Consider the following 26,268-nt stretch of genomic DNA (forward strand, 5'->3'; position numbering starts at 1 on the left):
GTAGTATATATGTAGTATGTATGTATGTATGTTGTATGAATGTAGTATATATGTAGCATGTATGTAGTATATGTAGTATGTATGTATGTTGTTTGAATGTAATATATATGTAGTATGTATGTATTATGTAGTATGTATGCTGTATGAATGTTGTATATGTGTAGTATGTATGTAGTATGTATGTTGTATGAATGTAGTATATATGTAGTATGTATGTAGTATGTATGTATGCTGTATGAATGTAGTATATATGTAGTATGTATGTAGTATGTATGTTGTATGAATGTAGTATATATGAAGTATGTATGTAGTATGTATGTTGTATGAATGTAGTATGTATGTAGTATGTATGTATGTATGTATGCTGTATGAATGTAGTATATATGTAGTACTGTATGTATGTAGTATGTATGTATGTATGTTGTATGAATGTAGTATGTATGTATGTTGTATGAATGTAGTATATATGTAGCATGTATGTAGTATGTATGTATGTATGTTTTTTTTTTTTTTTACATTCAACACATTAGCCGGATGATGTCCCATCATTGGCTAATGTGTCAATCACTGTCATTGTAGCAGGCATTGCCCGATGGGACTTGTAGTCCCATCGGACGATGCCTGCACACACACACAACCCCAGGCAGGCCCGCACAGACCCCCGGCAGGCCCGTTCAGACCCCCGGCAGGCCCGCACAGACCCCTGGCAGGCCCGCACAGACCCCCGGCAGGCCCGTACAGACCCCCGGCAGCCCACACAGGCCCACACAGACCCCCGCCAGGCCCGCACAGACCACGCATCATGATGCGCACAGACCGCGCATCATGATGACATCATTTCAGCAGCCAATCACAGCCACAACACTGGCTCATTGCATTATGGGAACTTCCGATTCCGGTGTTCGATATTGTAAAAATATCGGTCCTCGGTATCGGAATTCCGATACAGCGAATATCGGCCGATACCCGATATTTGATGGTATCGGAATGCTCAACACTACTTATAGGTCAAACCTCCCATAATAAGAGCTTAACTTGGAGCCATCATTCTTGGCTGTAAAAATCCTTCTTGTTCCCTTAAGTAATTGGTGAAATTTGTTTACCAATCATGGTCCTTATTAAGTTGAGAACATTTGCAAAGTACTAAAGATTAAATGTGATGTCATACCACAACCAGAGTCCACAGCCAATCTTCTTTATCCTCAGGAATGGCAACATTTTCAAGAATAATTTTCAGCTTATCAGAGTCCCAGTTTTCATTGTTAAGAAACTTGTTGATCTCCATTTCGATATCAATATCCATGACCGCTTTCTTTAGGAGGAAATTAAATATGGATAAAAATAGGAATTGCTGAATCAACAAAATATATCACATAAAAACAAAATTAATATTAATAATTTTAACCAACATGCAAATGAAATCCATTACTTATTTTGGAATACCGTATTTTTTGGACTATAAGAAGCATCGGACCATAAGATGCACCTAGGTTTTAGAGGAGGAAATTAGGAAAAAATATTGAAGCAAAAAATGTGGTCAATGATGTACTTAATATCCCCTATCCTGGTATATATGGTCCCCTCATCCCCATCCTGGTATCCCAATACACATGGCCCCCTAATCCCTACCCAGGTATGCATGGTACCCTCATCCATATCCTGGTGTGCATGGCCCCCTCATCCATATCCAGGTATGCAGGGCCCCCCATCTTGTCCTAGTATGCATGGCCCCAACCCTATCCTGGTATGCAAGGCCCCCATCTTGTCCTATTATGTATGGCCCCATCCTTATTCTGGTGTGCAGGGCCACATCCTTAACCTGGTATGATTGACCCCCACCCCCATCCTGGTATGCATGGCCCCATCAGAAAACATAAAAAAAACCATTACACTTACCTTCCCGGCTCTCCCTCGTAGCATCTTGTTCCGATGCCAGCAGCTGCTAAATGCTTGTAAGCAGCGCATGGCAGGAACATCATTCGCTACGTGCAAGCCCAAGGGCAGCTGCCGGAATACTCACCGCTCTGCACGTCGGGACTGTGTGCACGGAGAGCAGTGAGTATGCATTGCTCTTTACTAGCGCCCACAGAGGCAGCCGGAGCATTCCTGCAGCTGCCGGGCGGTCACGTGTGCCACTACTTAAGAGAAATGAATATTCACCACATTCCATTCCAATGGAATATGGTACGTTCATTTTGAAAGGTAGCTGAGTGATTTAGATCTTGACAGTTTGGCATCGTAGAAAAAAATTGTTTTTTTTTTTTTAGTATGTTGTTCCTATACAGACCTATAGATTTAAAAACTCTGTATAATTTGTAAATATACGGTCCTCCCTCCATTACTCTCCTCATGCTAATTTAACATATAAAGATCATCTCTCCCCTTTAGAATTATCTAAAGATCATTTCTCCCCATCTTCGGTATCATCTAAAGCTAAATCTCCTCCCTCACCAAATTACCTCTTCTTCGCACTACGTCCAAGGTCCTCTCACACTCCAGAACAATCTCCCTCACCTTTTCAAGATATTAGTGGGTCGCCCTCCCAGGGCTGTGGGGTACTCGGTACCGGGCCGGTCCTTCAGAGGGGAATGTCACAGCAGCGGCGACCAGGTCCGTGGCCCTGGGCGCCCATGTAAAAGGGGGTTTGAGTGGTGAAATAAAGTTTATGAGTGATACGTGACGCCACCTGTGGTGTTCGGCAATGAAGGTATTAACCCAACTCTGCAGACAGATTCTCTGGGACAGATGGTGTAGTGCAGCAAAGATGTTGTAACCCTCCACAGGCAGGGCTGTAGTCCCAGGGCAGTGTAGATAAAGGGTTAGGAAGAAGGTGCAGTGTCTGGCACAGAGATGTAGCAGCGCTGAAGAAGTTGCAGGAAGAAGGCAAGGACACAGCGGAATGTAGTTTCTTTACCTTTACTTGTAAGTGCAGTCCAGGGTCCAGATTACAGATGGCACAGAAGATGATTAGCCTGGAAGCAACTTAGGAATCTCTCTGTCAGATGGGTTGTGTAGTCTTCTCTCTAGCGCTTACTTGAGGTACATGCAGTACAGTGTTACACTGAAGTTCCTCCTTCCCTTTTGGATCTACCTCGTATGGCAGACAGCTGTAGCCTTCTATCTCCCTTGGCTCACCCTTCGCTGTTGTGCCTCCGAGTCTTAGTTGGGAATAGAGCATTTACAGATTGCTATTCCTCTGGTTTCTGTTGCAGGACCTTCAGTATCCATCCACAACCGTGGAGACCAGACTCCAGATCATGCGCTATCACTGGGAGGGAGCTCTCTATCCTCAGCTCAACCTCCAACTTCTCTCCACAGGTCTACACTCGTTACCCTCCTCACACTAACTGACTAATTTCCCTTCCTGGCCCCCAGAGAGCACTCCTCCCCCAATTCGGGTTCAGGCTCCAGATCATGCGCTCCAGCTGGGAACGAGCTCTCAACTCTGCTCAGTCCCCCAGCTTCTCTCTCCACGTCTACACACTTTGGTCTCCTCACACTAACTCCCTCTTTTCCCTTCCTGGTCCTCAGAAAGCACTCCTCCCCCAATTCTGGTTCAGAGCTCCCACTGCTGGCTCAGAGTGGGAACTGTGTTGTATGTAGAGATTAACTGTCAGAGAGACCCTTCATTGTTTCCAAGCCTGACATCACCCTCCCTGGAGGAAGGCAATGCCAGTGTGGCGACCATACTCCTGGGGGCGCCACATTCCCCCCTAGTTCAATTCAGCACTCCTGGGCTGATGAAAAACATACACAACATATAACAAATAAACAAGTATAAATGTACAAGATGTAGAAAAAATGAAAAGTTACAAAAACCAAAGGCTCCAAAAATAGTCCTGTGATGATAAGTCCATGCATCAACGTCCATGGTCCATTCCTGGGCAAATGGTGAACTATGTACAAAGTTAGTGACCACACCTAGTCCAGTGGCCAAAATGTCCATAACACAAACGGGAAAACACAAAAAAGGAAATTTCTTACAGAATATCTGTAGGCACAAAATTTGAACAGTTACATATATGCATGTTAACACTTACATTGCTTTAACTTATTCATATGCGGAATCTAATGGGTGGTATACCTTGAGTAGTACGGGTAGATCTACGTAACACTGGCGTGGTTGAGGATCTTACTGGTTGCCTGATGCTAACTACTGGTGTAGTGTGTGACGTACTGGATGCACTACTGGTGGTTCTGCGTAGCACAGGGATACTAGAATTCCTAGGACCACTTTTACTCACTGTGGGCATGACAGATTCACCACTGGCAGGGCGAGGGTTCTCTGGCTCCACTGCTGGTGTGGCATCTGCTGCCTGATTTTCCGGATTTTCTTGAGTCACTTCTTCTTGTACTACCAGTTGGGGAAATGTCAACACTGGCACCACTATGGCATCATTTACTTTAGTCCAGTTTGCAGGGAATTCTCCAAGTATAGTGCTGACGTTTTCTTCTTCTATGGGTTGGATGTTATTTTGCTCTTCCATTCTTTCTTTTAACTGGTCAGGGCACAATTTCAAATGATCCCTTGATACGGCTGCTGAGGTTTCTCCTCCATCCTTACTAATAAGGCACACCTTGGTATTGTCAAAGTTTGAGGGCAGAATAGTGTAGGGTTCAGCTTCCCATTGGTCATCCAACTTATGCATCCTTCTTTTCCTCTTTAAGACTTGTTCTCCTGGTGACAAGGGAACTGCAGGTGCATGGTGATTGTAGTGCCTTTCTTGTTTTTGTCTTGCCTGAGCTAGACTCTTTTCTACACACTCTTGTACTCTACGGTACTGTTGCTGCCTCTCTGTATCCCAGTCAGCATCTGGTGATGTCACTTCAGGTGTCAGGACTCCCATATCCAAATCAATAAGCAGCTTACCAGGCCTCGCTCTCATTAGGTAGGCTGGAGTGCAGTTGGTGGAATTCACAGGAATGTGGTTGTAGAGGTCTACCAGATCTGGCAACTTTTCTGGCCACAGATTCCTCTCTTCTAAGGGCAAGGTCTTCAGTAGGTCGTTCACCACCTGGTTCATCTTTTCACACATGCCATTGGTCTGTGGATGGTATGGTGTTGTCCTGATCTTCTTACAACCGTACAAGTTACAGAATTCCTGGAACACTTCCGCCTCTAAGGCTGGACCTCGATCTGTAAGCACTCGCTCGGGGTATCCGTGTGGTCTACAAAAGTGCTGTTGGAATGCTCTGGCTGCTGTCCTGGCTGTTTGATCCTTGACAGGCACAACTACCAAGAATCTTGAGTAGTGGTCAATGATGGTAAGAGCATAAATGTAGCCTGAACGGCTTGGGACCAGCTTCACATGGTCCAGGGTGACCAACTCAAGTGGTTGTTTGGTTATTATTGGCTGCAAAGGAGCTCGCTGGCTGTTACGGTCCTTTCTGCACAGGTTGCATTGTCCACACTCCCGGCACCAATTTTCAATGGCTTTCCTCATAGCAGCCCAGTAAAATCTCTCCCGGAGCAAGGCTTCCAACTTCTTCCATCCGAAGTGTCCAGCTCCATTGTGGTATGCTTCCAGGACCATTGATGCCTCTCTCCTTGGGACTACCACCTGCCAGACCAACTCATGAGTGCGGGCATTGATACTCCTCCGACACAGCTTTCCTTCATAGATGGACAGTCTGCCTCTTTCCTTCCACAACTGCTGGGTTTCTTCAGGAGCATCTGAATCCGGGCGTGAATCAGCTTGTGACAGTAGCTCCTTCACCAGGCGGACTGCAGGGTCGCTATCCAGGGTTTCTGCAAAGTCATGGTGAGGCAATGGATTTAGGGTAGCCTCTTTCAGGATAGACTGTCTGTTTCTCACTCCCTGGGCACGTTGGGCCGCAATTGGCCGGTGGAAGGGAGGTAGCTCTACTTCTTTGAGTGCCTCAGGGTTTTCTCCTGCATCTGGCAGATTAGGCATCCTGGACAGCGCATCAGCATTGGCATTCTTGTGCCCTGCTTGGTACTTGATGGTAAATTCATAGTTAGACAGCCGAGCCATCCATCGCTGCTCCAGTGCACCTAGCTTGGCAGTTTCCAAGTGAGTCAACGGGTTGTTGTCCATGAAGATGGTAAACTTGGCTGAAGCTAGGTAATGCTTGAATCTTTCAGTCACAGCCCAGACTATGGTGAGGAACTCCAGCTTGAAGGAACTGTAGTTGTCAGAGTTCCTTTCAGTGGGACGAAGCTTCCTGCTGGCGTAGGAGATCACTTTTTCTTTGCCATTCTGTACCTGTGACAGTACTGCTCCAAGTCCCACGTTGCTGGCATCAGTATACAACACAAAGGGTTGGTCATAATCTGGGTAGGCCAGAACTTCATCTCCTGTGAGAGCCATCTTCAGTCGGGTGAAGGACCTCTCCAACTCCTCAGTCCATTCAAATGTGGAACTTTTCTGTTTGGCTTTCTTGGACTGCCCCACCAGAAGATTTTGCATAGGAGTGGCTATTTCAGGAAGCCCTTCATGAACCTTCGGTAGTAGCCTACCAGCCCGAGGAATTGACGTACTTCATGGAGGTTGCTGGGCTTCGGCCAGTCCCGGATGACCGTGACTTTGTCAGGATCTGGTGCAACACCTTCTGTGCTCACTACATGACCGAGGTACTGAACCTTGGGCTTCAGGAGGTGGCATTTGGAAGGCTTCACTTTCAGGCCAAAGTTGGACAAGGCTTCAAACACCTCAGCCAGGTGCTCCAGATGGTCTTCATAAGTCTTGGAGAAAACAATGACATCATCAAGGTACAACAGGACTGTCTTGAAGTTCTTGTGTCCCAGGCAGCACTCCATCAGCCGTTGAAATGTTCCTGGGGCGGTGCAGAGCCCAAATGGCATGTAGTTGAACTCACAGAGACCCATTGGGGTGGTAAATGCTGTTTTCTCCTTGTCTGCCTCTGCCATGGGAACCTGCCAATACCCACTAGTGACATCTAAGGTGGAGAAATAGTTAGCAGTTTTAAGTGCAGCTAATGATTCCTCAATTCTGGGTAATGGGTAGGCATCCTTATGTGTAATGCTGTTAATTTTCCTGTAATCAACACACATTCTCAAGGTACCATCCTTTTTCTTTACAAAAACTATTGGAGCTGCCCAGGGGCTACAACTGTCTCTGATAACCCCTGCTTCCTTCATCTCTCTCAACATACCTTTGGCACATTGGTATTGTGTTGGGGGTATAGGCCGGTACCTTTCTTTTATGAGTGGATGGTCTCCAGTGGGGATATGGTGTTGAACCCCTTTTGCCCTCCCAAAATCTAGAGGGTGTTTGCTGAATACCTGCTCATACTCCTGGGTCACTCTGTAAACCCCATTCTTTTGGTATGAAGGGGTGGAGTCAGTTCCCACCTGCAGTTGCTGACACCACTCCTCCCGCTGCTTAACAGAGCCATTGTCCTCCACCTGGTCGGATGAGACCAAGGGCTCTGCTGCCTGCATTGCATTATTACTGACAGTGAGCAGCTTAGCAACTGTGGCATACCGAGGTATTGTGACTTCCTCCTCCCCACAATTCAAAAGGCGTACAGGTACTCTCCCTTTACGGACATCAACTACCCCTCTGGCTGTCAGGACAGTGGGCCTGCTATCAGAGTATACTGGCTCTACCAATGCCTGGTAATCTTTTCCTCTGAGGCCCATGGCTGCCCGACAACAAATCAACATTTCACATCTGGGGGGTATTGCAATGGGGAAAGCATCACTCACTCTGACGCTGCCAATTTCTCCGCCAGAGAGTTCTACCTGCTGTCTTTGCATCAGGGCCTTGATCTCCTTCTGCAGGACTCGTTGTTCACTGGAACCAGCAGTCTCAGTCACCTGTTGCAACAAGACAATAACCTCGGAAAGACAATTTTCAATTACATATGTACCAAGAGTCATCATGGGATTACATTCTTGTCGATCAATATCCACAACTATCAGACCTTGATATTTTAACTCTACTCTACCCGCTATAACAGTAATTTCTTTACATCCCACTTGCGGTAAAGACTGACCATTACTTGCAACTACTGTCAGTTCATCACTTGGGCCACGGGTAAGTTCAGAGTCAGCCCAATACCGCTTGTAGAGGATATAGGGCATAGTGGTCACCTGGGAGCCAGTGTCCAGCAAAGCGTTCATGGGGATGCCGTCAATCACCACTGGAAGGATCGGTCTCCCTTCAACATACTTGGCTCGCCAGTTCCTTGGGCCTTGTGGTCCTACTCCTGGGGGTTGGCCCTCTGCCCAAGGGGTTGCTCGTTTAAATAACAGAATCTTGCAAGGTGACCTGCCTTGCGGCAGTGACGACAGATGGGACGTCCATCCTGGTCATAGCGATCGTTGTTCCTCCCTCGGAGTGGCGGGGTTCTCCTCTTCCAGAGCCACGGGACATCCTCTGGACTGGAAGCAAGCTGGATCTTCTCCTTGGAGGACACCTGCAGGGACTGCACGGTTTTAGTAAGTGCAGCCATCCCTTGGGTCAACTCCTGGACCTGAAGACGCAGCTCTTCTGTCGGATCTTTATCCAGAGTCTGTGCATCTGCCTCCACAGGGATGGAAGGGAAAGATGTTGCTTCCTGGTGGTAGGTGATCGCTTGGTGCCTAGGGGGCGCTGGACGGCAGACAGTTGGTTCCTGCAGCACCCGGATAGCCCTGCCCTTGAAATCAGCAAAGTCTAGATCAGGGTTCTGTAGGGCTATGATGCGCAGCTGTGCTCTGTGGGTACTGGATAGGAGTCCCTCAATGAATTGCTCCTTTAACAGTCCATCTCCATCTTTCACACTGTCAGGGTCAATCTGCTTGACGGCTCGCAGCGCCTCCTGCAGGTTAAGAGCATAGTCCCTTATATTGTCCTGCGCTTTCTGTTTGCATCTAAAGAACCTCATCTTGATTTCAGCTGCAGTGCGGGTGTCAAAGATGCTTCTTAGCTTGGCCAAAATCTTTATAACAGTCTCTAAGTCAGTGTCCTGCCAGACTTTAACTTCTCTCTGTGCTGCACCTGTTAGCTGCCCAATCAGGATGTTGACCTTCTGGCTTTCAGATAGAGGATACACCTCAAAAAAACTGCACAGTCTCTCTTTAAATTCACTCAGGGTATGTGACTCCCCTGAATACTGCGGTAGCCATGCTGCTCCCGGTATGTAGGGCATAGACAGCGGCATTATGGGGACCGCTGCGGTGGGTGCTATTGGAGCCGCAGCCGCGCTGGGCACTGCATCTTGTGGCGCTGAGGGGCTGGCGGGGGCATCTGCCGCTGCTTACTGCAGTGTGCAGGCGCCAGACCTCTCCCGATGCCTGCGCACTGCAGGACTCTGCTCTGCCCTCAACAGATGGGAGGAGCCGGACCGGACCGCGATGCACATTGGACCGGACCGCCCCCTCCAGTGAGTATAATCTATCGTGTCTTTCTTATCTTTCAGGTTACATCAGGTGCTTATCTACAGCATTACAGAATGCTATAGATAAGCCCCTGATGTCAATGCCGGCAGCTGATAGGGCAAAAAAAGGGTGACAGATTCCCTTTTCGAACCGGAGGGCAGAGCTGAGTATAAATTTCTACAAAAGGGAAAGTGTGCTGAAAAAGTAAAGATTCCAAAGTGAGTAAAATACACCACTCAATACAAAATAAAGTATAAAATACAGTTAGATAATATGCCACCTAGATAATATGCCATCTACTTCCTTAAAAGAAAAAGATGATATGTGCTGAGTAAAGAAACAGAAACAGCAAAAAAATAAACCCTAGATGGCATGTCACTGACTGACTTTAAATGACAGCAGAATAGCTCAACATCCAAATGAGACTATCACCGGCAGTAAATGCCAGCAGGGGAAAAGAATAATAAGCCGTACTCGAAAGGTGATAGGGCAGACAAATGAAAACAACAGTGTTATGTTAAACAGACTTTAGCCATGAAAACAGAACCTAAATACCTGGAGAAAAGTTGTGTCTGCTGCCTCTTGGTGGAGAGAAGACGACAACAAAACACAGGCAAAAGTGTTCAAACCCAGAAGCATGACAGCTATAACAAATACTGCACAATTCCATCTAATTTAGAACTAGTAGTGGGCCTTCTTACCTCTTGTTCCTCTGTGTGTCTGCACAGGTTACACTAATGTTATGTCTGCCCCTGATTTCTCTCAATATCACAAATTCTTTACACTCACTGATATTTTAGGGACTTCCTGCTCTCCCAATGGTATTTCTTCCCCAGTATCTTCCACCCCAGCCAGTATCACACTCTATAGAATTGAACTGTCCCATCCAATGAAAGGCACCATATCCTCTTCCACACTTGCAACATAATGCTGTATGACTTTCAGCAGGATCTATCAACAACAGCACTACCAAGCAGTCATCGGTGGACTTACCATAACGTCACACATGCACATTGCATTTCAGCAGAGGTTTCATGTCGTCTACTCTGCTGCAATTCTCTGGTTCTCAGGTAGGCCCCCTGATGAAGACTGTGCCGCACCGCACGTCGGGGTGGGCGCCCATCCTCCCTGGATTCTTTTGCCCCCTTGACCACATTCAGAAAGGTAACTATATATGTTCCTTAAATGGAGATCATATAACTGCAAATACTATGCTGATTATATGTCATTTTGTATAGGCTATACGGAGTGTTTAAATTACTGTTTTACTGTTTAAAATCTACTATAGTGCTTATATTGAGAGACAATAAGATATACTAAGCCCCCCTTTTTTAGATCCTTGAGATTGATGTGTGCCTATTTCTTGCATGTATGCATTATATTTCCTTCCCTTTCTCCTTGTATTTGATTAACTGAACAAAGTTTTGTATTTTTTTATTACCACTTAGGTCTTTTTGATCGCCTGTTTTTCTTCTATTATGTTCTTTCAGCGATTTGTCCTCATTACATTTGTGAGGTTAGTCCTCTATAGCAGCTGTTACTTGCAGCACTTTTTCTTTTACATTATATTAGAGACATGTGGGTCGCCCTCCCAGGGCTGTGGGGTACTCGGTACCGGGCCGGTCTCTCAGAGGAGAATGTCACAGCAGCGGTGACCCGGTCCGTGGCCCTGGGAGCCCATGTAAAAGGGGTGAATGTTGAGTGATGGAATAAAGTTTATTAATGAATGTTTCGTGACGCCACCTGTGGTTTTCGGCAATGAAGATGTTAAGCCGACGCTGCAGACAGATCCTCTGGGATAGATGGTGTGGTGCTGCAATGATGGTGTAGCCCTCCACAGGCAGGGCTGTAGTCCCAGGGCAGTGTAGATCGGTGTTGGGGAAGAGGGTGCAGTGTCTGGCACAGAGATGTAGCAGTGATGGAGAAGTTGCAGAAAGAAGGCAAGGACACAGCGGAATGTAGTTTCTTTACCTTTACTATGTAAGTGCAGTCCAGGGTCCAGATTACAGATGGCACAGGAGCTGATTAGCCTGGAAGCAACTCAGGAATCTCTCTATGCAGATAGGTTGTGTAGTCTCCTTCCTAGCGCTTACTTGAGGTACATGCAATACTGTGTTACACTGAAGTTCTTCCTTCTTGTTCCCTCTCAGATCTACCTCGTATGGCAGACAGCTGTAGCCTTCTATCTCTTCTCTTGGCTCACCCATTGCTGTGGTGCCTCCGAGTCTTAGATGGGAATAGAGCATTTACAACTTCCTATTCCTCTGGTTTCTGTTGCAGGACCTTCAGTATCCATACAACCGTGGAGACCAGGCTCCAGATCATGCGCTCCAGCTGGGAACGAGCTCTCAACTCTGCTCAGTCCCCCAGCTTCTCTCTCCACGTCTACACACTTTGGTCTCCTCACACTAACTCCCTCTTTTCCCTTCCTGGTCCTCAGAAAGCACTCCTCCCCCAATTCTGGTTCAGAGCTCCCACTGCTGGCTCAGAGTGGGAACTGTGTTGTATGTTATGGTTAACTGCTAGAGAGACCCTTCATTGCTTCCAAACCTGACATCACCCTCCCTGGAGGAAGGCAATGCCACTGTGGCGACCATACTCCTGGGGGCGCCACACATGCGTGTATTGCCCATGAGCTATTTAAGGTAACTCTCTGGTTGAGAGTGGCGTGCAACCAGATAAATAAGGAAACTTTTCTTAGTATAGATTTCCGAAGCGAGAAGGTAGCAAATATACATACATATATGCAATATTATATAAATACTGTATATATTTACATATATATATATTGTGACAAAGTCATTGGCAAAATGCTGGAGGGGAGATATGTTTCACTGAGGCTATTAGTTTCACTGATTTGAAACCCAGCAGGTTTGCTCCAGCACACTAAGTGTTGAGAGGGGTTAATCAGCCATTTTGTTTAAAGGCTAAAGGTTTTTGTGGACAACCAGAGAGTGGGTGTGAGGTTGTCCACCTAATCTCCAACCCAGGATGTGGTCTGGGGCTTACATAGTCGGCCTCCAGAGGCAGTTCCATAGGCCTGGATAGTGGCGTTCCAGTGCTTTGTTTCCTGTTTTGGATCACTCTTCTTTTGCAAACTGTTCCGGGTCTCTCATATTTGAATTGTGCATCCCCCAACAGCAATTTTAAGATCTCTCCACAGGTGTTCAATGGGATTTCGATACAGACTCAATGCTAACAACTTCAGAACTGTCCAGTGCTTTGTTTCCTTCTATTTCTGGTGTGCTCCTTGAAGTATGTTTCTGATCATTGTCCTGCTGTGATACACATGAATTGGGACAGAAATCCAGCTTCCTAACACTGGGCAATACAATGCGACCCCAAATCCTTTGGTAATCTTCAGACTTCATGGTAATTTTCAGATTTCATCATGCATTGCACAAAGTCAAGGCACCCAGTGCCAGAGGCAGCAAAACAACCCCAAAACTGCAGTCTAGTTTTTTATGTCTCTGTGTCAGCACTGGGGTCCTCCTAGGTCTCCTGCCATAGCATTTCATTACATTCAAATATCGACAGATATTTCTCGCCAACTCTGATGTACCCTGAGCATGCTGGACAGCTCAAATTTCTTTGGAACTTGAATATGGATTCGGATCCACCATCTGAACTATCCTGCGTTGCACCTTTTTCTCTGCTGTCTAGATTATGGACAGTGACATGGATAGTAAACTTCTTGATTATGTTGCTCTCCATGCTTATTGTGGCATACACAGAAACACAATACAAAGATTGAGTCAACTTCTTCCCTTTTTATCTGATTTCAAGTGTGATTTTCATATTGCCCATACCTCTTACTTTCCACAGGTGAGCTTGAACTAACATCACATGCTTGAAACAATGTTGTTTACCCACAATTTTGAAAGGTGCCAATTATTTTGTCTGGCCCATTTTGGGGTTTTTGTGTGAAATTATGGTCATTTTACCTTTTTTGCTCACTTTCACCATCTATTGTGGCTGACAGATGCTTTGAGTGACATCTCAGCCACCCTATAGGACCTGGAGTATGCTTGGTTGTCAGCTTTTTGATTGACAGGCCTGCTGCTCAATGTAGTCTAGCTGGCGGGCATTCCTCGACTTACCTCCCCTCCTTAATTATTTGATAGCAGTTTAGCTGGCTACTTATTTAGCTGGCTAGCTACAGCAGACCACTTCCAGTTGTAGCTTTGCTTTGTTTAGTATGTGCTTTACTCTGCATCTGATTCCCTCATCTTGTTGCGGGACCTAGAATTTATTGTGACTATTTGTGTGTGTGTTATACCTTTAGCTCTTGACACACTCTGACCTCAGATACCTGACCCCTGACTTGGCCTCTGACTATCCATTTGTCTTATCCCCTTATCTTGATGCACCCTCCTGGCATTTAACCCTGAACTGTTAGTTGACCACTCCTTTGTCTTACTACACTTAATTACTGTCAGTATTACAAACCCCCTGATATCTGACATTGGACCTCCCCATTATCCCGTTTCACTGCTTGTTCATAAGTAGTGACTCAGTGTCACAATTATGTTGTACACTGTGGACAAAGGAAGCTCAAAATCTCTGGAGATGGACTTGTAGCCTTGAGATTGTTTTAAAAAATTTTGGTTCTCAAGTCCTCAAACAAAGTTCATAGAAAAATTGTTTGACCACTTTAAGGAACGCCTTTAAGGGGTTCCTTAACGGGGTCAACCAATAGAACTGTGGTAAATATTATGCCTGCCCAGCAGTTATATGTCTGATGTGGTATATGTCCTGCACTATTGAAGCATCTTTATATACACTTTATATAAATCTTTTTCTTCACATGCACTTTATTTTTCGATACTATGATAAAAACTTTATTTTTCGATACTATGATAAAATAATTTGATCTACAAACCTTAACAGTGTTTGGCATCCCTCACATATATAGAAATATCTCAAAAAATCTAAAGGGGAATTGTTCCAGGGTAATAATAAATCTGCACTTCTTTTCACACATCACTTGATGGCGATATAATACTCAAGTGTGAGTCCTAGGATTTTATTGGGGCAAAATCCAAAACATTTATTTGCAGAGTATTTTGTTTTTCTCTATGTAAAATTATTTCCATCCATCTATGTGTATTGTTACATATGCTCTGGGAAATAGATACAGCTTTTAAAATGTTTTTGTCTGTTATAGAACAAAGTTATATTTGTAAAAATAAAAATCATATTTATAACCTCACTGTATATTACAGTTGTGGCCAAAAGTATTGACACCCCTACAATTCCGTCAGATAATACTCAGTTTCTTCCTGAAAATGATTGCAAACACAAATTCTTTGGTATTATTATCTTCATTTAATTTGTGTTAAATGAAAAAACACAAAAGAGAATGAAGCAAAAAGCAAAACATTGATCATTTCACACAAAACTCCAAAAATGGACCAGACAAAAGTATTAGCACCCTCAGCCTAATACTTGGTTGCACAACCTTTAGCCAAAATAACTGCGACCAACCGCCTCCGGTAACCATCAATGAGTTTCTTACAATGCTCTGCTGGAATTTTAGACCATTCTTCTTTGGCAAACTGCTCTAGGTCCCTGATATTTGAAGGGTGCCTTCTCCAAACTGCCATTTTTAGATCTCTCCACAGGTGTTCTATGGGATTCAGGTCTGGACTCATTGCTGGCCACATTAGAAGTCTCCAGTGCTTTCACTCAAACCATTTTCTAGTGCTTTTTGAAGTGTGTTTTGGGTCATTGTCCTGCTGGAAGACCCATGACCTCTGAGGGAGACCCAGCTTTCTCACACTGGGCCCTACATTATGCTGCAAAATTTGTTGGTAGTCTTCAGACTTCATAATGCCATGCACACGGTCAAGCAGTCCAGTGCCAGAGGCAGCAAAGCAACCCCAAAACATAAGGGAACCTGCCTCTTGTCTTCTCCTGTAAACTCTATGTTGATGCCTTTGCCCAAAAAGCTCTACTTTTGTCTCATCTGACCAGAGAACATTCTTCCAAAACATTTTAGGCTTTTTCAGGTAAGTTTTGGAAAACTCCAGCCTGGCTTTTTTATGTCTCGGGGTAAGAAGTGGGGTCTTCCTGGGTCTCCTACCATACAGTCCCTTTTTATTCAGACGCCGACGGATAGTACGGGTTGACACTGTTGTACCCTCGGACTGCAGGGCAGCTTGAACTTGTTTGGATGTTAGTCGAGGTTCTTTATCCAACATCCACACAATCTTGCGTTGAAATCTATTGTCAATTTTTCTTTTCCGTCCACATCTAGGGAGGTTAGCCACAGTGCCATGGGCTTTAAACTTCTTGATGACACTGTGCACGGTAGACACAGGAACATTCAGGTCTTTGGAAATGGACTTGTAGCCTTGAGATTGCTCATGCTTCCTCACAATTTGGTTTCTCAAGTCCTCAGACAGTTCTTTGGTCTTCTTTCTTTTCTCCATGCTCAATGTGGTACACACAAGGACACAGGACAGAGGTTGAGTCAACTTTAATCCATGTCAACTGGCTGCAAGTGTGATTTAGTTATTGCCAACACCTGTTAGGTGCCACAGGTAAGTTACAGGTGCTGTTAATTACACAAATTAGAGAAGCATCACATGATTTTTTGAACAGTGCCAATACTTTTGTCCACCCTCTTTTTTATGTTTGGTGTGGAATTATATCCAATTTGGCTTTAAGACAATTCTTTTTGTGTTTTTTCATTTAAGACAAATTAAATGAAGATAATAATACCAAAGAATTTGTGTTTGCAATCATTTTCTGGAAGAAACTGAGTATTATCTGACAGAATTGCAGGGGTGTCAATACTTTTGGCCACAACTGTATATGGTTGTAACAAGTGTTGTCATATCTTGTGCTACCTCATAATTCTTATGTTTTTAACCCCTTTACCCCCAAGGGTGGTTTGTACGTTCATGACCGGGCTAATTTTTACAATTCTGACCACTGTCCTTTTATGAGGTAATAACTCTGGAACGCTTCCATGGATCCCGGTGATTCTGACATTGTTTTCTCATGACATATTGTGCTTCATGTTAGTGGTAAAATTTCATTGATGTAACTTGCGTTTATTTGTGAAAATAACGGAAATTTGGCGAAAATTTTGACACCATTCTAAAAACTGCACCCCTCAAGGTGCTCAAAACCACATTTAATAAGTTTATTAACCCTTCAGGTGCTTCACAGGAAATTTTTGAATGTTTAAAAAAAATGAACATTTAACTTTTTTTCACAAAAAATTACTTCAGGTCCAATTTTTTTTATTTTACCAAGGGTAACAGGAGAAATTGGACTGCAAAAGTTATTGTGCAATTTGTTCTGAGTACGCTGATACCTGATATGTGGGGGGGAGCCACTGTTTCAGCGCATGGCAGAGCTCAGAAGGGAAGGAGCGCCGTTTGACTTTTTCAATGCAAAATTGGCTGGAATTCAGATCGGACGCCATGTAATGTTTGGAGAGCCCCTGATTTGCCTAAACAGTGGAAACCCCCCACAAGTGACCCCATTTTGGAAACTAGACCCCCCAAAGGAACTTATCTAGATGTGTGGTGAGCACTTTGAACCCCCAAGTGCTTCACAGAAGTTTATAACGTAGAGCCATAAAAATAAAAAAATCATTTTTTTCCACAAAAATATTTTTGCCCCCAATTTTTTATTTTCCCAAGGGTAACAGGATAAATTGGACCCCAAAAGTTGTTGTGCAATTTGTCCTGAGTGCTTCACAGAAGTTTATAATGTACAGCCGTACAATTAAAAAATCATATTTTTTCCACAAAAATGATCTTTTCACCCACAATTTTTATTTTCCCAAGGGTAACAGGACCTCAAAAGCTATTGTGCAATTTGTCCTGAGTACGCTGATACCCCATATGTGGGGGTAAACGACTATTTGGGCGCATGGCAGAGATCGGAAGGGAAGCAGTGTCATTTTACTTTTTTAGCTGGAATGGAGATCGGACGCCATGTCGCGTTTGGAAAGCCCCTGATGTGCCTAAACAGTGTAAACCCCCCACAACTGACACCATTTTGGAAACTAGACCCCCAAGGAACATATGTAGATGTTTGGTGAGCACTTTGAACCCCCAAGGACTTCCAGAAGTTTATAACGCCCGGGCGTGAAAATAATAAAATCATATTTTTTCCACAAACATGATCTTTTAGTCCCCATTTTTTTTATTTTCCCAACGTTAACAGGAGAAACTGGACCCCAGAAGTTGTTGTCCAATTTGTCCTGAGTACGCTGATATCCCATATGTGGGAGAAAACTACTGTATGGGCACACGTCGGGGCTCGGAAGTGAAGTAGTGACATTTTGGAATGCAGACTTTGATGAATGGTCTGCGGGTGTCAAGTTGCCTTTGGAGAGCCCCTGTTGTGCCTAAACTGTGGAAACCCCCCACAACTGACCCCATTTTGGAAACTAAACCCCCCCCAAGGAACTTATCTAGATGTGTGGTGAGCACTTTGAACGCCCAAGTGCTTCACAGAAGTTTATAACGTAGAGCCATAAAAATAAAAAAATCATTTTTTTCCGCAAAAATATTTTTGCCCCCAATTTATTTTCCCAAGGGTAACAGGAGAAATTGGACCCCAAATGTTGTTGTGCAATTTGTTCTGAGTAGGCTGATACCCCATATGTGGGGGTAAACCACTGTTTGGGCGCATGGCAGAGCTTGGAAGGGAAGGAGCACCGTTTGACTTTTTCAACGCAGAATTGGCTGGAATTATTATTATTATTTATTATTATAGCGCCATTTATTCCATGGCGCTTTACATGTGAGGAGGGGTATACATACTGTAATACATACAAGTACAGTAATCTTAAACAATACAAGTCACGACTAGTACAGGATGAGAGAGGACCCTGCCCGCGAGGGCTCACAATCTACAACGGGATGAGTGAGGATATAGTAGGCGAGGGCAGAGCTGGTCGTGCAGCGGTTGGGTGGATCGGTGGTTACTGCAAGTGGTAGGCTTGTCGGAAGAGGTAGGTCTTCAAGTTCTTTTTGAAGGTTTCCATGGTAGGCAAGAGTCTGATATGTTGTGGTAGAGAGTTGCAGAGTAGAGGGGATACGCGGGAGAAATCTTGTATGCGATTGTAGGAAGAGGAGATAAGAGGGGAGTACAGAAGGAGATCTTGTGAGGATCGGAGGTTTCATGCAGGTAAGTACCGGGAGACTAGGTCACAGATGTACGGAGGACTCAGGTTGTGGATGGCTTTGTATGTCATGGTTAGGGTTTTGAACTGGAGTCTTTGGGTAATGGGGAGCCAGTGCAGGGATTGACAGAGGGGAGAGGCCGGGGAATAGCGGGGGGACAGGTGGATTAGTTGGGCAGCAGAGATAAGAATAGATTGGAGGAGTGCGAGAGTGTTAGAGGGGAGGCCACAGAGCAGGAGGTTGCAGTTGTCAAGGCGGGAGATGATGAGGGCATGGACTAGGGTTTTTGCAGATTCTTGGTTGAGGAATGTATGGATCCGTGAAATATTTTTGAGTTGAAGTCGGCAGGAAGCGGAAAGGGCTTGGATATGTGGTTTGAAGGAGAGATCAGTGTCAAGGATAACCCCGAGGCAGCAAGCTTGTGGGACTGGAGAGAATGGGCAGCCGTTTACTTTAATGGATAGGTCTGTTGGGGGGGTCACGTGAGATGGGCGAAAGATGATTAATTCTGTTTTGCCCATATTAAGTTTTAGAAATCTAGCGGAGAACAAGGATGAAATTGCAGACAGACATTGAGGGATTCTGTTTAGTAGGGAGGTGATATCTGGTCCAGAGATGTAGATCTGTGTGTCATCAGAATAGTGATGATACTGAAAGCCATGAGATTCTATGAGCTGTCCCAGGCCGAAGGTGTAAACGGAGAAGAGCAGGGGACCTAGGACTGAACCTTGCGGGACTCCGACGGATAGGGGGCGTGGTGAGGAGGTGGTGTGCGAATGGGAGACGCTGAATGTCCGGTCTGCTAGGTATGACGCAATCCAAGATAGGGCCAAGTGTCATGGTATGCATAGGGTAATTTAGGCTAAAACCCCGGGACCACTGCAGTGTCCTTCAGACTAGGGAAAACCCTGTCTGTCCCTCAACCCAGGATTTACACTGAAGGTGTGCCTGCCTGGGCCTCCACCCTGTCCCTGTGTCCTGTCCAGCCCTAAGCTGAACCCACCACTCTCCACCCGGTGAGGGGACCAGACACCATACCCCACAAATACGTATGGACAGGGGAAAAAGAAACACCACACCGTTAATACACAAGGGAATACAATAATGTGCAAGGGCAACCAAATATATATATATATAACAGATTGGAGAAAGAACAACTGAGAGATATACTGCACCAGATATCAGACGCTCCAAAACCACCACTGCTGACCGGTATTGCTAGCACTAGGCAAAAGCTATAGTCGGCGACGCCCATAGTCAGGACGGACTATTTAAAGACCAAGGGCGTGGCCCAGCCCTCAGCCAGCATGACAACCTGGTTAACCCTATCCCGACTGGAACAGAATACCCAACAAAGTCCCTGAGCATACTGTAGTGGAATAGGGTATTACCGCTGTCTGCCGAACACCCTGGTGTGAACAGTGTCCGACATGACAATACTGTAGTGGAATAGGGTATTACCGCTGTCTGCCGGACACCCTGGTGTGAACAGTGTCCGACATGACAGTACCCCGCCTTCTACGAGGGACCTCCGGAACCTCACCATGTCGAGGACCTGGCTTGTCCGGATGGCGACGATGGAACATAGTAACCAGTCGATCAGCATGAATGTCTGAGGCCGGCACCCATGTCCTCTCCTCAGGACCATAGCCACGCCAGTGAACCAGGTACTGTAGAGTGCGACGCACAACCCTAGAGTCCACCACTTTGGACACCTCAAATTCCAACGCGCCATCCACCAAGACGGGAGGTGGTGGCCCGGGAGAACCATCCACCAAACCCACGACCTTTTTTAGCAATGCTTTGTGAAACACATTATGAATCTTATACACAGCCGGCAACTCCAAACAAAATGCCACGGGATTGATCACTGCGGAGATCCTAAATGGGCCAATGAACCTGGGACCCAACTTAAGTGATGGTATCTTGAGCTTGATGTTCCTTGTAGATAACCACACCCAATCACCCACACACAGGTCCGGACCTGGCACACGTCTGCAGTTAGCCACCCGTTTGTACCTGGAACCCACCTTCAACATGCGCTGCTTGACTCTCCTCCAAACAGACGACAATTGAGCTCCCAACTGGTCCTCCTCAGGGACACCAACCGAGCACCCCTGACGCAAGGTACAAAATTGAGGATGTTGACCATATACACAAAAAAAAGGAGATTCCCCAGACGATTCCTGGCAATGGTTGTTTATTGCGAATTCTGCCAGAGGAAGAAACGCTGACCACTCTTCCTGATTGTCGGAAACAAAGCAGCGCAAGTATTGCTCCAGGTTTTGGTTCATCCGCTCAGTCTGCCCATTCGACTGAGGGTGGAAAGCCGATGAATGAGATAATTTGATCCCAAGGCGAGAACAAAAAGCTCTCCAAAACTTTGCCACAAACTGCGAACCTCGATCAGACACAATGTCAGACGGGACACCATGAAGTCTGACCACCTCGCGAATAAATATCTGAGCAAGAGTCTTAGCATTGGGCAAAGATGGTAAAGCAACGAAATGTGACATTTTGGAGAACCTATCAACAATTACCAAAATGACCGAGTTCCCCGCCGAGGCGGGCAAGTCAGTAATAAAATCCATGGAAATCTCAGTCCATGGCTTACTGGGCACCCCGAGAGGCTGCAACCTACCAGCGGGACGGGAACGAGGAGTCTTGGCCCGTGCGCACGTGGTACAGGCAGACACATATGAGGCCACATCCTGCCGGATTTTAGGCCACCAAAAACGACGCGATACCAGTTCCAGTGTGCTCTTAACCCCTGGATGACCTGCCAGTACCGTGTCGTGATGTTCGCCTAACACTCTAGAGCGTAGATGTAGTGGCACAAAAGATTTATTAGCAGGCAACCTCGGTGGTACCTCCTCCTGAGCCTCCGCAATCTCTGCCTCAATTTCTGTCGTGATGGCAGATACCACCACACCCGTTTGGAGAATAGGCACCGGCTCTTCACATAACTCTCCGCCAGGAAAACACCTGGATAAAGCATCTGCCTTAATATTCTTGGAACCAGGTCGATAGGTAACAATGAAGTTGAACCGGGTGAAGAATAATGCCCAGCGAGCCTGTCTGGAGGACAGGCGCTTAGCAGATTCTAAATAAAGCAAATTCTTATGGTCGGTTATCACAGTAATCTGATGAACAGCCCCCTCCAAGAAGTGACGCCACTCCTCAAATGCCAATTTGATGGCCAACAATTCCCTGTTGCCAATATCATAATTACGCTCCGCAGGCGACAGCTTCTTGGAGAAGTAGGCACACGGATGCAACTTGGCCCAAGATGGGCCCTGAGACAGTACAGCCCCCACTCCAACCTCCGACGCATCCACCTCCACGACAAACGGTAAGGAGACATCGGGCTGCACCAGAATGGGCGCTGAGGCAAAACTATTCTTGAGGAATTCAAACGCCTGTACGGCAGGCTCAGACCAGTCAGAAAAGTCGGTACCCTTCTTAGTCATGTCAGTAAGTGGTTTGGCAATCATATAGAAATTCTTAATAAATTTCCTATAGTAATTGGAGAAGCCAAGAAATCGCTGAAGCGCCTTAAGATTATCAGGCCGATCCCAATGTAGTACCGCCTGCACCTTTGCGGTGTCCATCTTAAACCCTGAGGCGGAGATTATATAACCCAAGAATGGTAGCTCCTGTACGACAAACACACATTTTTCAAGCTTGACATAGAGCCTGTTCTCTCTGAGCAACTGCAGGACCTGTCTAACATGCTCTATATGTGTATCACGGTCGCGAGAGAAAATGAGGATGTCGTCTAGATAAATTATAACAAATCTCCCCAACAAATGAGAGAAGACATCATTTATGAAATGTTGAAAGACCGCCGGTGCCATAGTCAACCCAAACGGCATTACCAAACTCTCAAAGTGACCCTCAGGGGTATTGAATGCCGTCTTCCACTCATCCCCCTGACGGACTCTTATAAGATTGTACGCCCCCCTGAGGTCCAGTTTGGAGAACCACTTGGCACCAACCACTTGTTTGAACAAATCGGGTATAAGTGGCATAGGGTAAGGATCACGAACCGTAATCTGGTTGAGTTCTCTGAAATCCAGACACGGGCGTAAACCGCCATCCTTCTTTTTAACAAAGAAGAAGCCAGCAGCCAGAGGAGAAGAGGAAGGTCTAATATGACCCTTGCTCAGACTATCCGCAATGTACTCCTTGAGAGCTAGCCTCTCGGGACCTGAGATATTAAACATTCTAGCTTTAGGTAACTTGGCCCCTGGTTTCAACCTAATAGCACAGTCATAGGGGCGATGCGGTGGTAGTTATGAACAACCTTTCTCAGAAAATACATCCGCATAGTCCAGCAACGGCTCCGGGATACTGGGAGTCAAAGCGGAAATACATGTAGCCAGGCACCTCTCCTGACACTCCCTGCTCCACTGAATTATGTCCTGGGTCTTCCAATCAATAACAGGATTATGCATTGACAACCATGGAAAGCCCAGAACCATCTGAGCCGGTAAGTTACTAAGCACCTTACAAGTTACCCGCTCTGAGTGTAATACTCCAATGTGGAGTTGTATATCCAACACACACTCTGTGATCTCCCCTTGAGACAACGGGGAAGCATTGATGGTAACCACCCGGATGGGGTTCGGCAATTTCTCCACCGGAAATCCCGCTGTATGCGCGAACTTCTCATCAATGAGATTGGCAGCTGAGCCACTATCAACAAACACTGTAATAGAGAGCATTTGCCCCCCAAGTGCTACCCTAGCAGGGAGCATACACTGGGAAACCATGACGGAGGATACACAAAGGCTCAGACTAGACTCCTCCAAACCTTCTGAGCCTATCAGTTTTCCGCCGGGGCGCCCTTCTTAGGTACCAGGGGGCAAGCGTTAATAAAATGTCCTCCTTTGCCACAAAAAAAACAAACCCCCTGCCTTCTGTGCCAAGGACGTTTAGGCTTGTTATTCGGTGACTGTGCTATACCAGCGATCTGCATGGGTTCCACGGATTCACCCGAGGCAACCTCACCTACAACTCCCCCACCCCCCGGAGGCAACGAAACCAGCGCCTCCTGACTGAGACGGCGGTCTATGCGTACTACAAGTGCCATCGCAGCCTCCAGAGAGGCGGGAGTCTCGTACATTAGGAGAGTCTGTTTAACCCTTCCAGAAACTCCATGCAAAAATTGACTTCTAAGCGCAGGGTCATTCCACTGCGTGTCCACCGCCCAGCGCCGGAATTCCGTGCAGTAATCCTCAGCTGGTCGCTCACCCTGTAGTAGTGAGCGTATCTTAGACTCTGCTAAGTTTAATCTATCCGGATCGTCATAGATCAAACCCAGAGCGGAGAAAAAAAAATCTACAGACTCAAATGCCGGTGAGTCAGAAGGGAGTGAAAAGGCCCAAGCCTGTGGATCACCATTCAGCAAAGAAATCACCAAGCCCACGCGTTGAGCCTCATTACCTGAGGAATGTGGACGCATACGGAAATACAATTTGCATGATTCACGAAAAACCGTGAACTTACCACGATCACCAGCAAATCGTTCAGGAAGGGGAAACTTGGGTTCAGCTGCCCTGGCTGCAGCCTCAGCAGGTACCGCAGGAGCTGACAGGCCTTGTTGCTGGACCGCCCCCCTAAGTTCAGTGACCTGTATGGATAGAGCCTCCAGCTGCTTGGTTAGGGAAAGTATAGGATCCATAGTAAGTAACCCCTATATTCCCTATCTATACTTTTTTTTTTTTTTTTTTTTACTTTAGTATTTGGGCCGACTATAATGTCATGGTATGCCTAGGTTACTTTAGGCTAAAACCCCGGGACCCCTGCAGTGTCCCTCAGACTAGGGAAAACCCTGTCTGTCCCTCAACCCAGGGTTTACACTGAAGATGTGCCTGCCTGGGCCTCCACCCTGTCCCTGTCTCCTGTCCAGCCCTAAGCTGAACCCACCACCCTCCACCCGGTGAGGGGACCAGACACCAGACCCCACAAATACGTATGGACAGGGGAAAAAGAAACACCACACCGTTAATACACAAGGGAATACAATAATGTGCAAGGGCAACCAAATATATATATATATAACATATAGGAGAAAGAACAACTGAGAGATATACTGCACCAGATATCAGACGCTCCAAAACCACCACTGCAGACCGGTATTGCTAGCACTAGGCAAAAGCTATAGTCGGCGACGCCCATAGTCAGGACGGACTATTTAAAGACCAAGGGTGTGGCCCAGCCCTCAGCCAGCATGACAACCTGGTTAACCCTATCCCGACTGGAACAGAATACCCAACAAAGTCCCTGAGCATACTGTAGTGGAATAGGGTATTACCGCTGTCTGCCGGACACCCTGGTGTGAACAGTGTCCGACATGACAATACTGTAGTGGAATAGGGTATTACCGCTGTCTGCCGGACACCCTGGTGTGAACAGTGTCCGACATGACACCAAGTCTGTGATACCAAGAGATGAGAGGGTCTGTAGTAAAAGGGAATGGTCCACTGTGTCAAAGGCAGAGGACAGGTCCAGGAGGAGGAGGACAGAGTAGTGTCACTTGACCTTGGCGGCTAGTAGGTCATTGGTGACCTTAGTTAGGGCAGTTTCAGTGGAGTGGTGTGGCTGGAAGCCGGATTGCAAGTGGTCAAGGAGGGAGCAAGAAGAGAGGTGGGAGGATAGTTCAAGAAGGACGTGTTGTTCCAGTAGTTTTGAGGCATAGGGGAGAAGTGATATAGGGCGATAGCTAGATACAGAGGATGGGTCAAGAGAGGGCTTTTTGAGGATAGGTGTGATTGAGGCATGTTTAAAGCTTGAGGGGAAAACACCAGTTGTTAGTGATAGGTTGAAGAGATGGGTTAGGGTTGGGATGAAGACTGTGGTGAGGTTTGGGATGAAGTGGGTTGGGATCGGGTCAAGTGCACAGGTAGTGAGATGTGATCTTGAGAGTAGAGTGGAGAGTCGATCTTCTGTAATGGTGGAGAAGTTGGTTTTGGGGGAGGAGGGCAGGGCAGGTAGGAGGAAGGGCACTGGGGGTTGTTGACCAAAACTATCTCTGATGTTATCAATGTTCTCCTTGAAAAATGAGGCAAAGTCTTCAGCTGAGATGAGTGGAGAGGGAGGAGGTGTTGGGGGGCGGAGGAGAGAATTGAAGGTGTTGAATAACTGTTTAGGGTTGTGAGACAGGGAGGATATGAGAGATGAGAAGTAGGTTTGTTTTGCTACAGCGAGTGTGGGGTCAGACGCCATATCGCGTTTGGAGAGCACCTGATGTGCCTAAACAGTGGCAACCCCCCCAATTATAACTCCTACCCTAACCACAACACACCCCTAACCCTAATCTCAGCCCTAACCCTAGCCCTAATGGGAAAATGGAAATAAATACATTTTTTTTTTATTTTATTATTTTTCCCTAACTAAGGGGGTGATAAAGGGGAGTTTGATTTACTATTTATGGCAGGTTTTTATGTTTGGCAACTGTCATGCTAAAAGACGCTTTTTATTGTAAAAATAGTTTTTGCATTACCACATTTTGAGAGCTATAATTTTTCCATATTTTGACCCACCAAGTCATGTGAGGTCTTATTTTTTGCGGGACAAGTTGACGTTTTTATTGGTACCATTTTTGGGCATGTGACATTTTTTGATCACTTTTTATTCCGATTTTTGGTACGCAGAATGAACAAAAAACAGCATTTCATGAATTTCTTTTGGGGGGTGCGTGTACACTGTTCCGCGTGTGGTAAAATTGATAAAGCAGTTTTATTCTTCGGGTCAGTACGATTA

At 46.0% G+C, this 26,268-nt stretch overlaps 1 protein-coding gene across 4 annotated transcripts in view; it reads right to left on the reverse strand.

The window, feature by feature from the left end:
• Positions 1-26,268, reverse strand: part of LOC141096337 (uncharacterized) — a 252,395-nt gene that overhangs the window by 54,703 nt on the left and 171,424 nt on the right. For all 4 annotated transcript variants that reach the window (XM_073582871.1, XM_073582872.1, XM_073582873.1 and 1 more), the window contains one exon: positions 1,169-1,312. In XM_073582871.1, coding sequence (XP_073438972.1) covers positions 1,169-1,312 — 144 coding nt within the window. The remainder of the gene's footprint in view (positions 1-1,168; positions 1,313-26,268) is intronic.

This window comes from Dendrobates tinctorius, unplaced genomic scaffold, assembly GCF_039654945.1.
Source record: "Dendrobates tinctorius isolate UK_male_01 unplaced genomic scaffold, ASM3965494v1 ptg000074l, whole genome shotgun sequence".
In the NCBI taxonomy this organism is placed as follows: domain Eukaryota; kingdom Metazoa; phylum Chordata; class Amphibia; order Anura; family Dendrobatidae; genus Dendrobates; species Dendrobates tinctorius.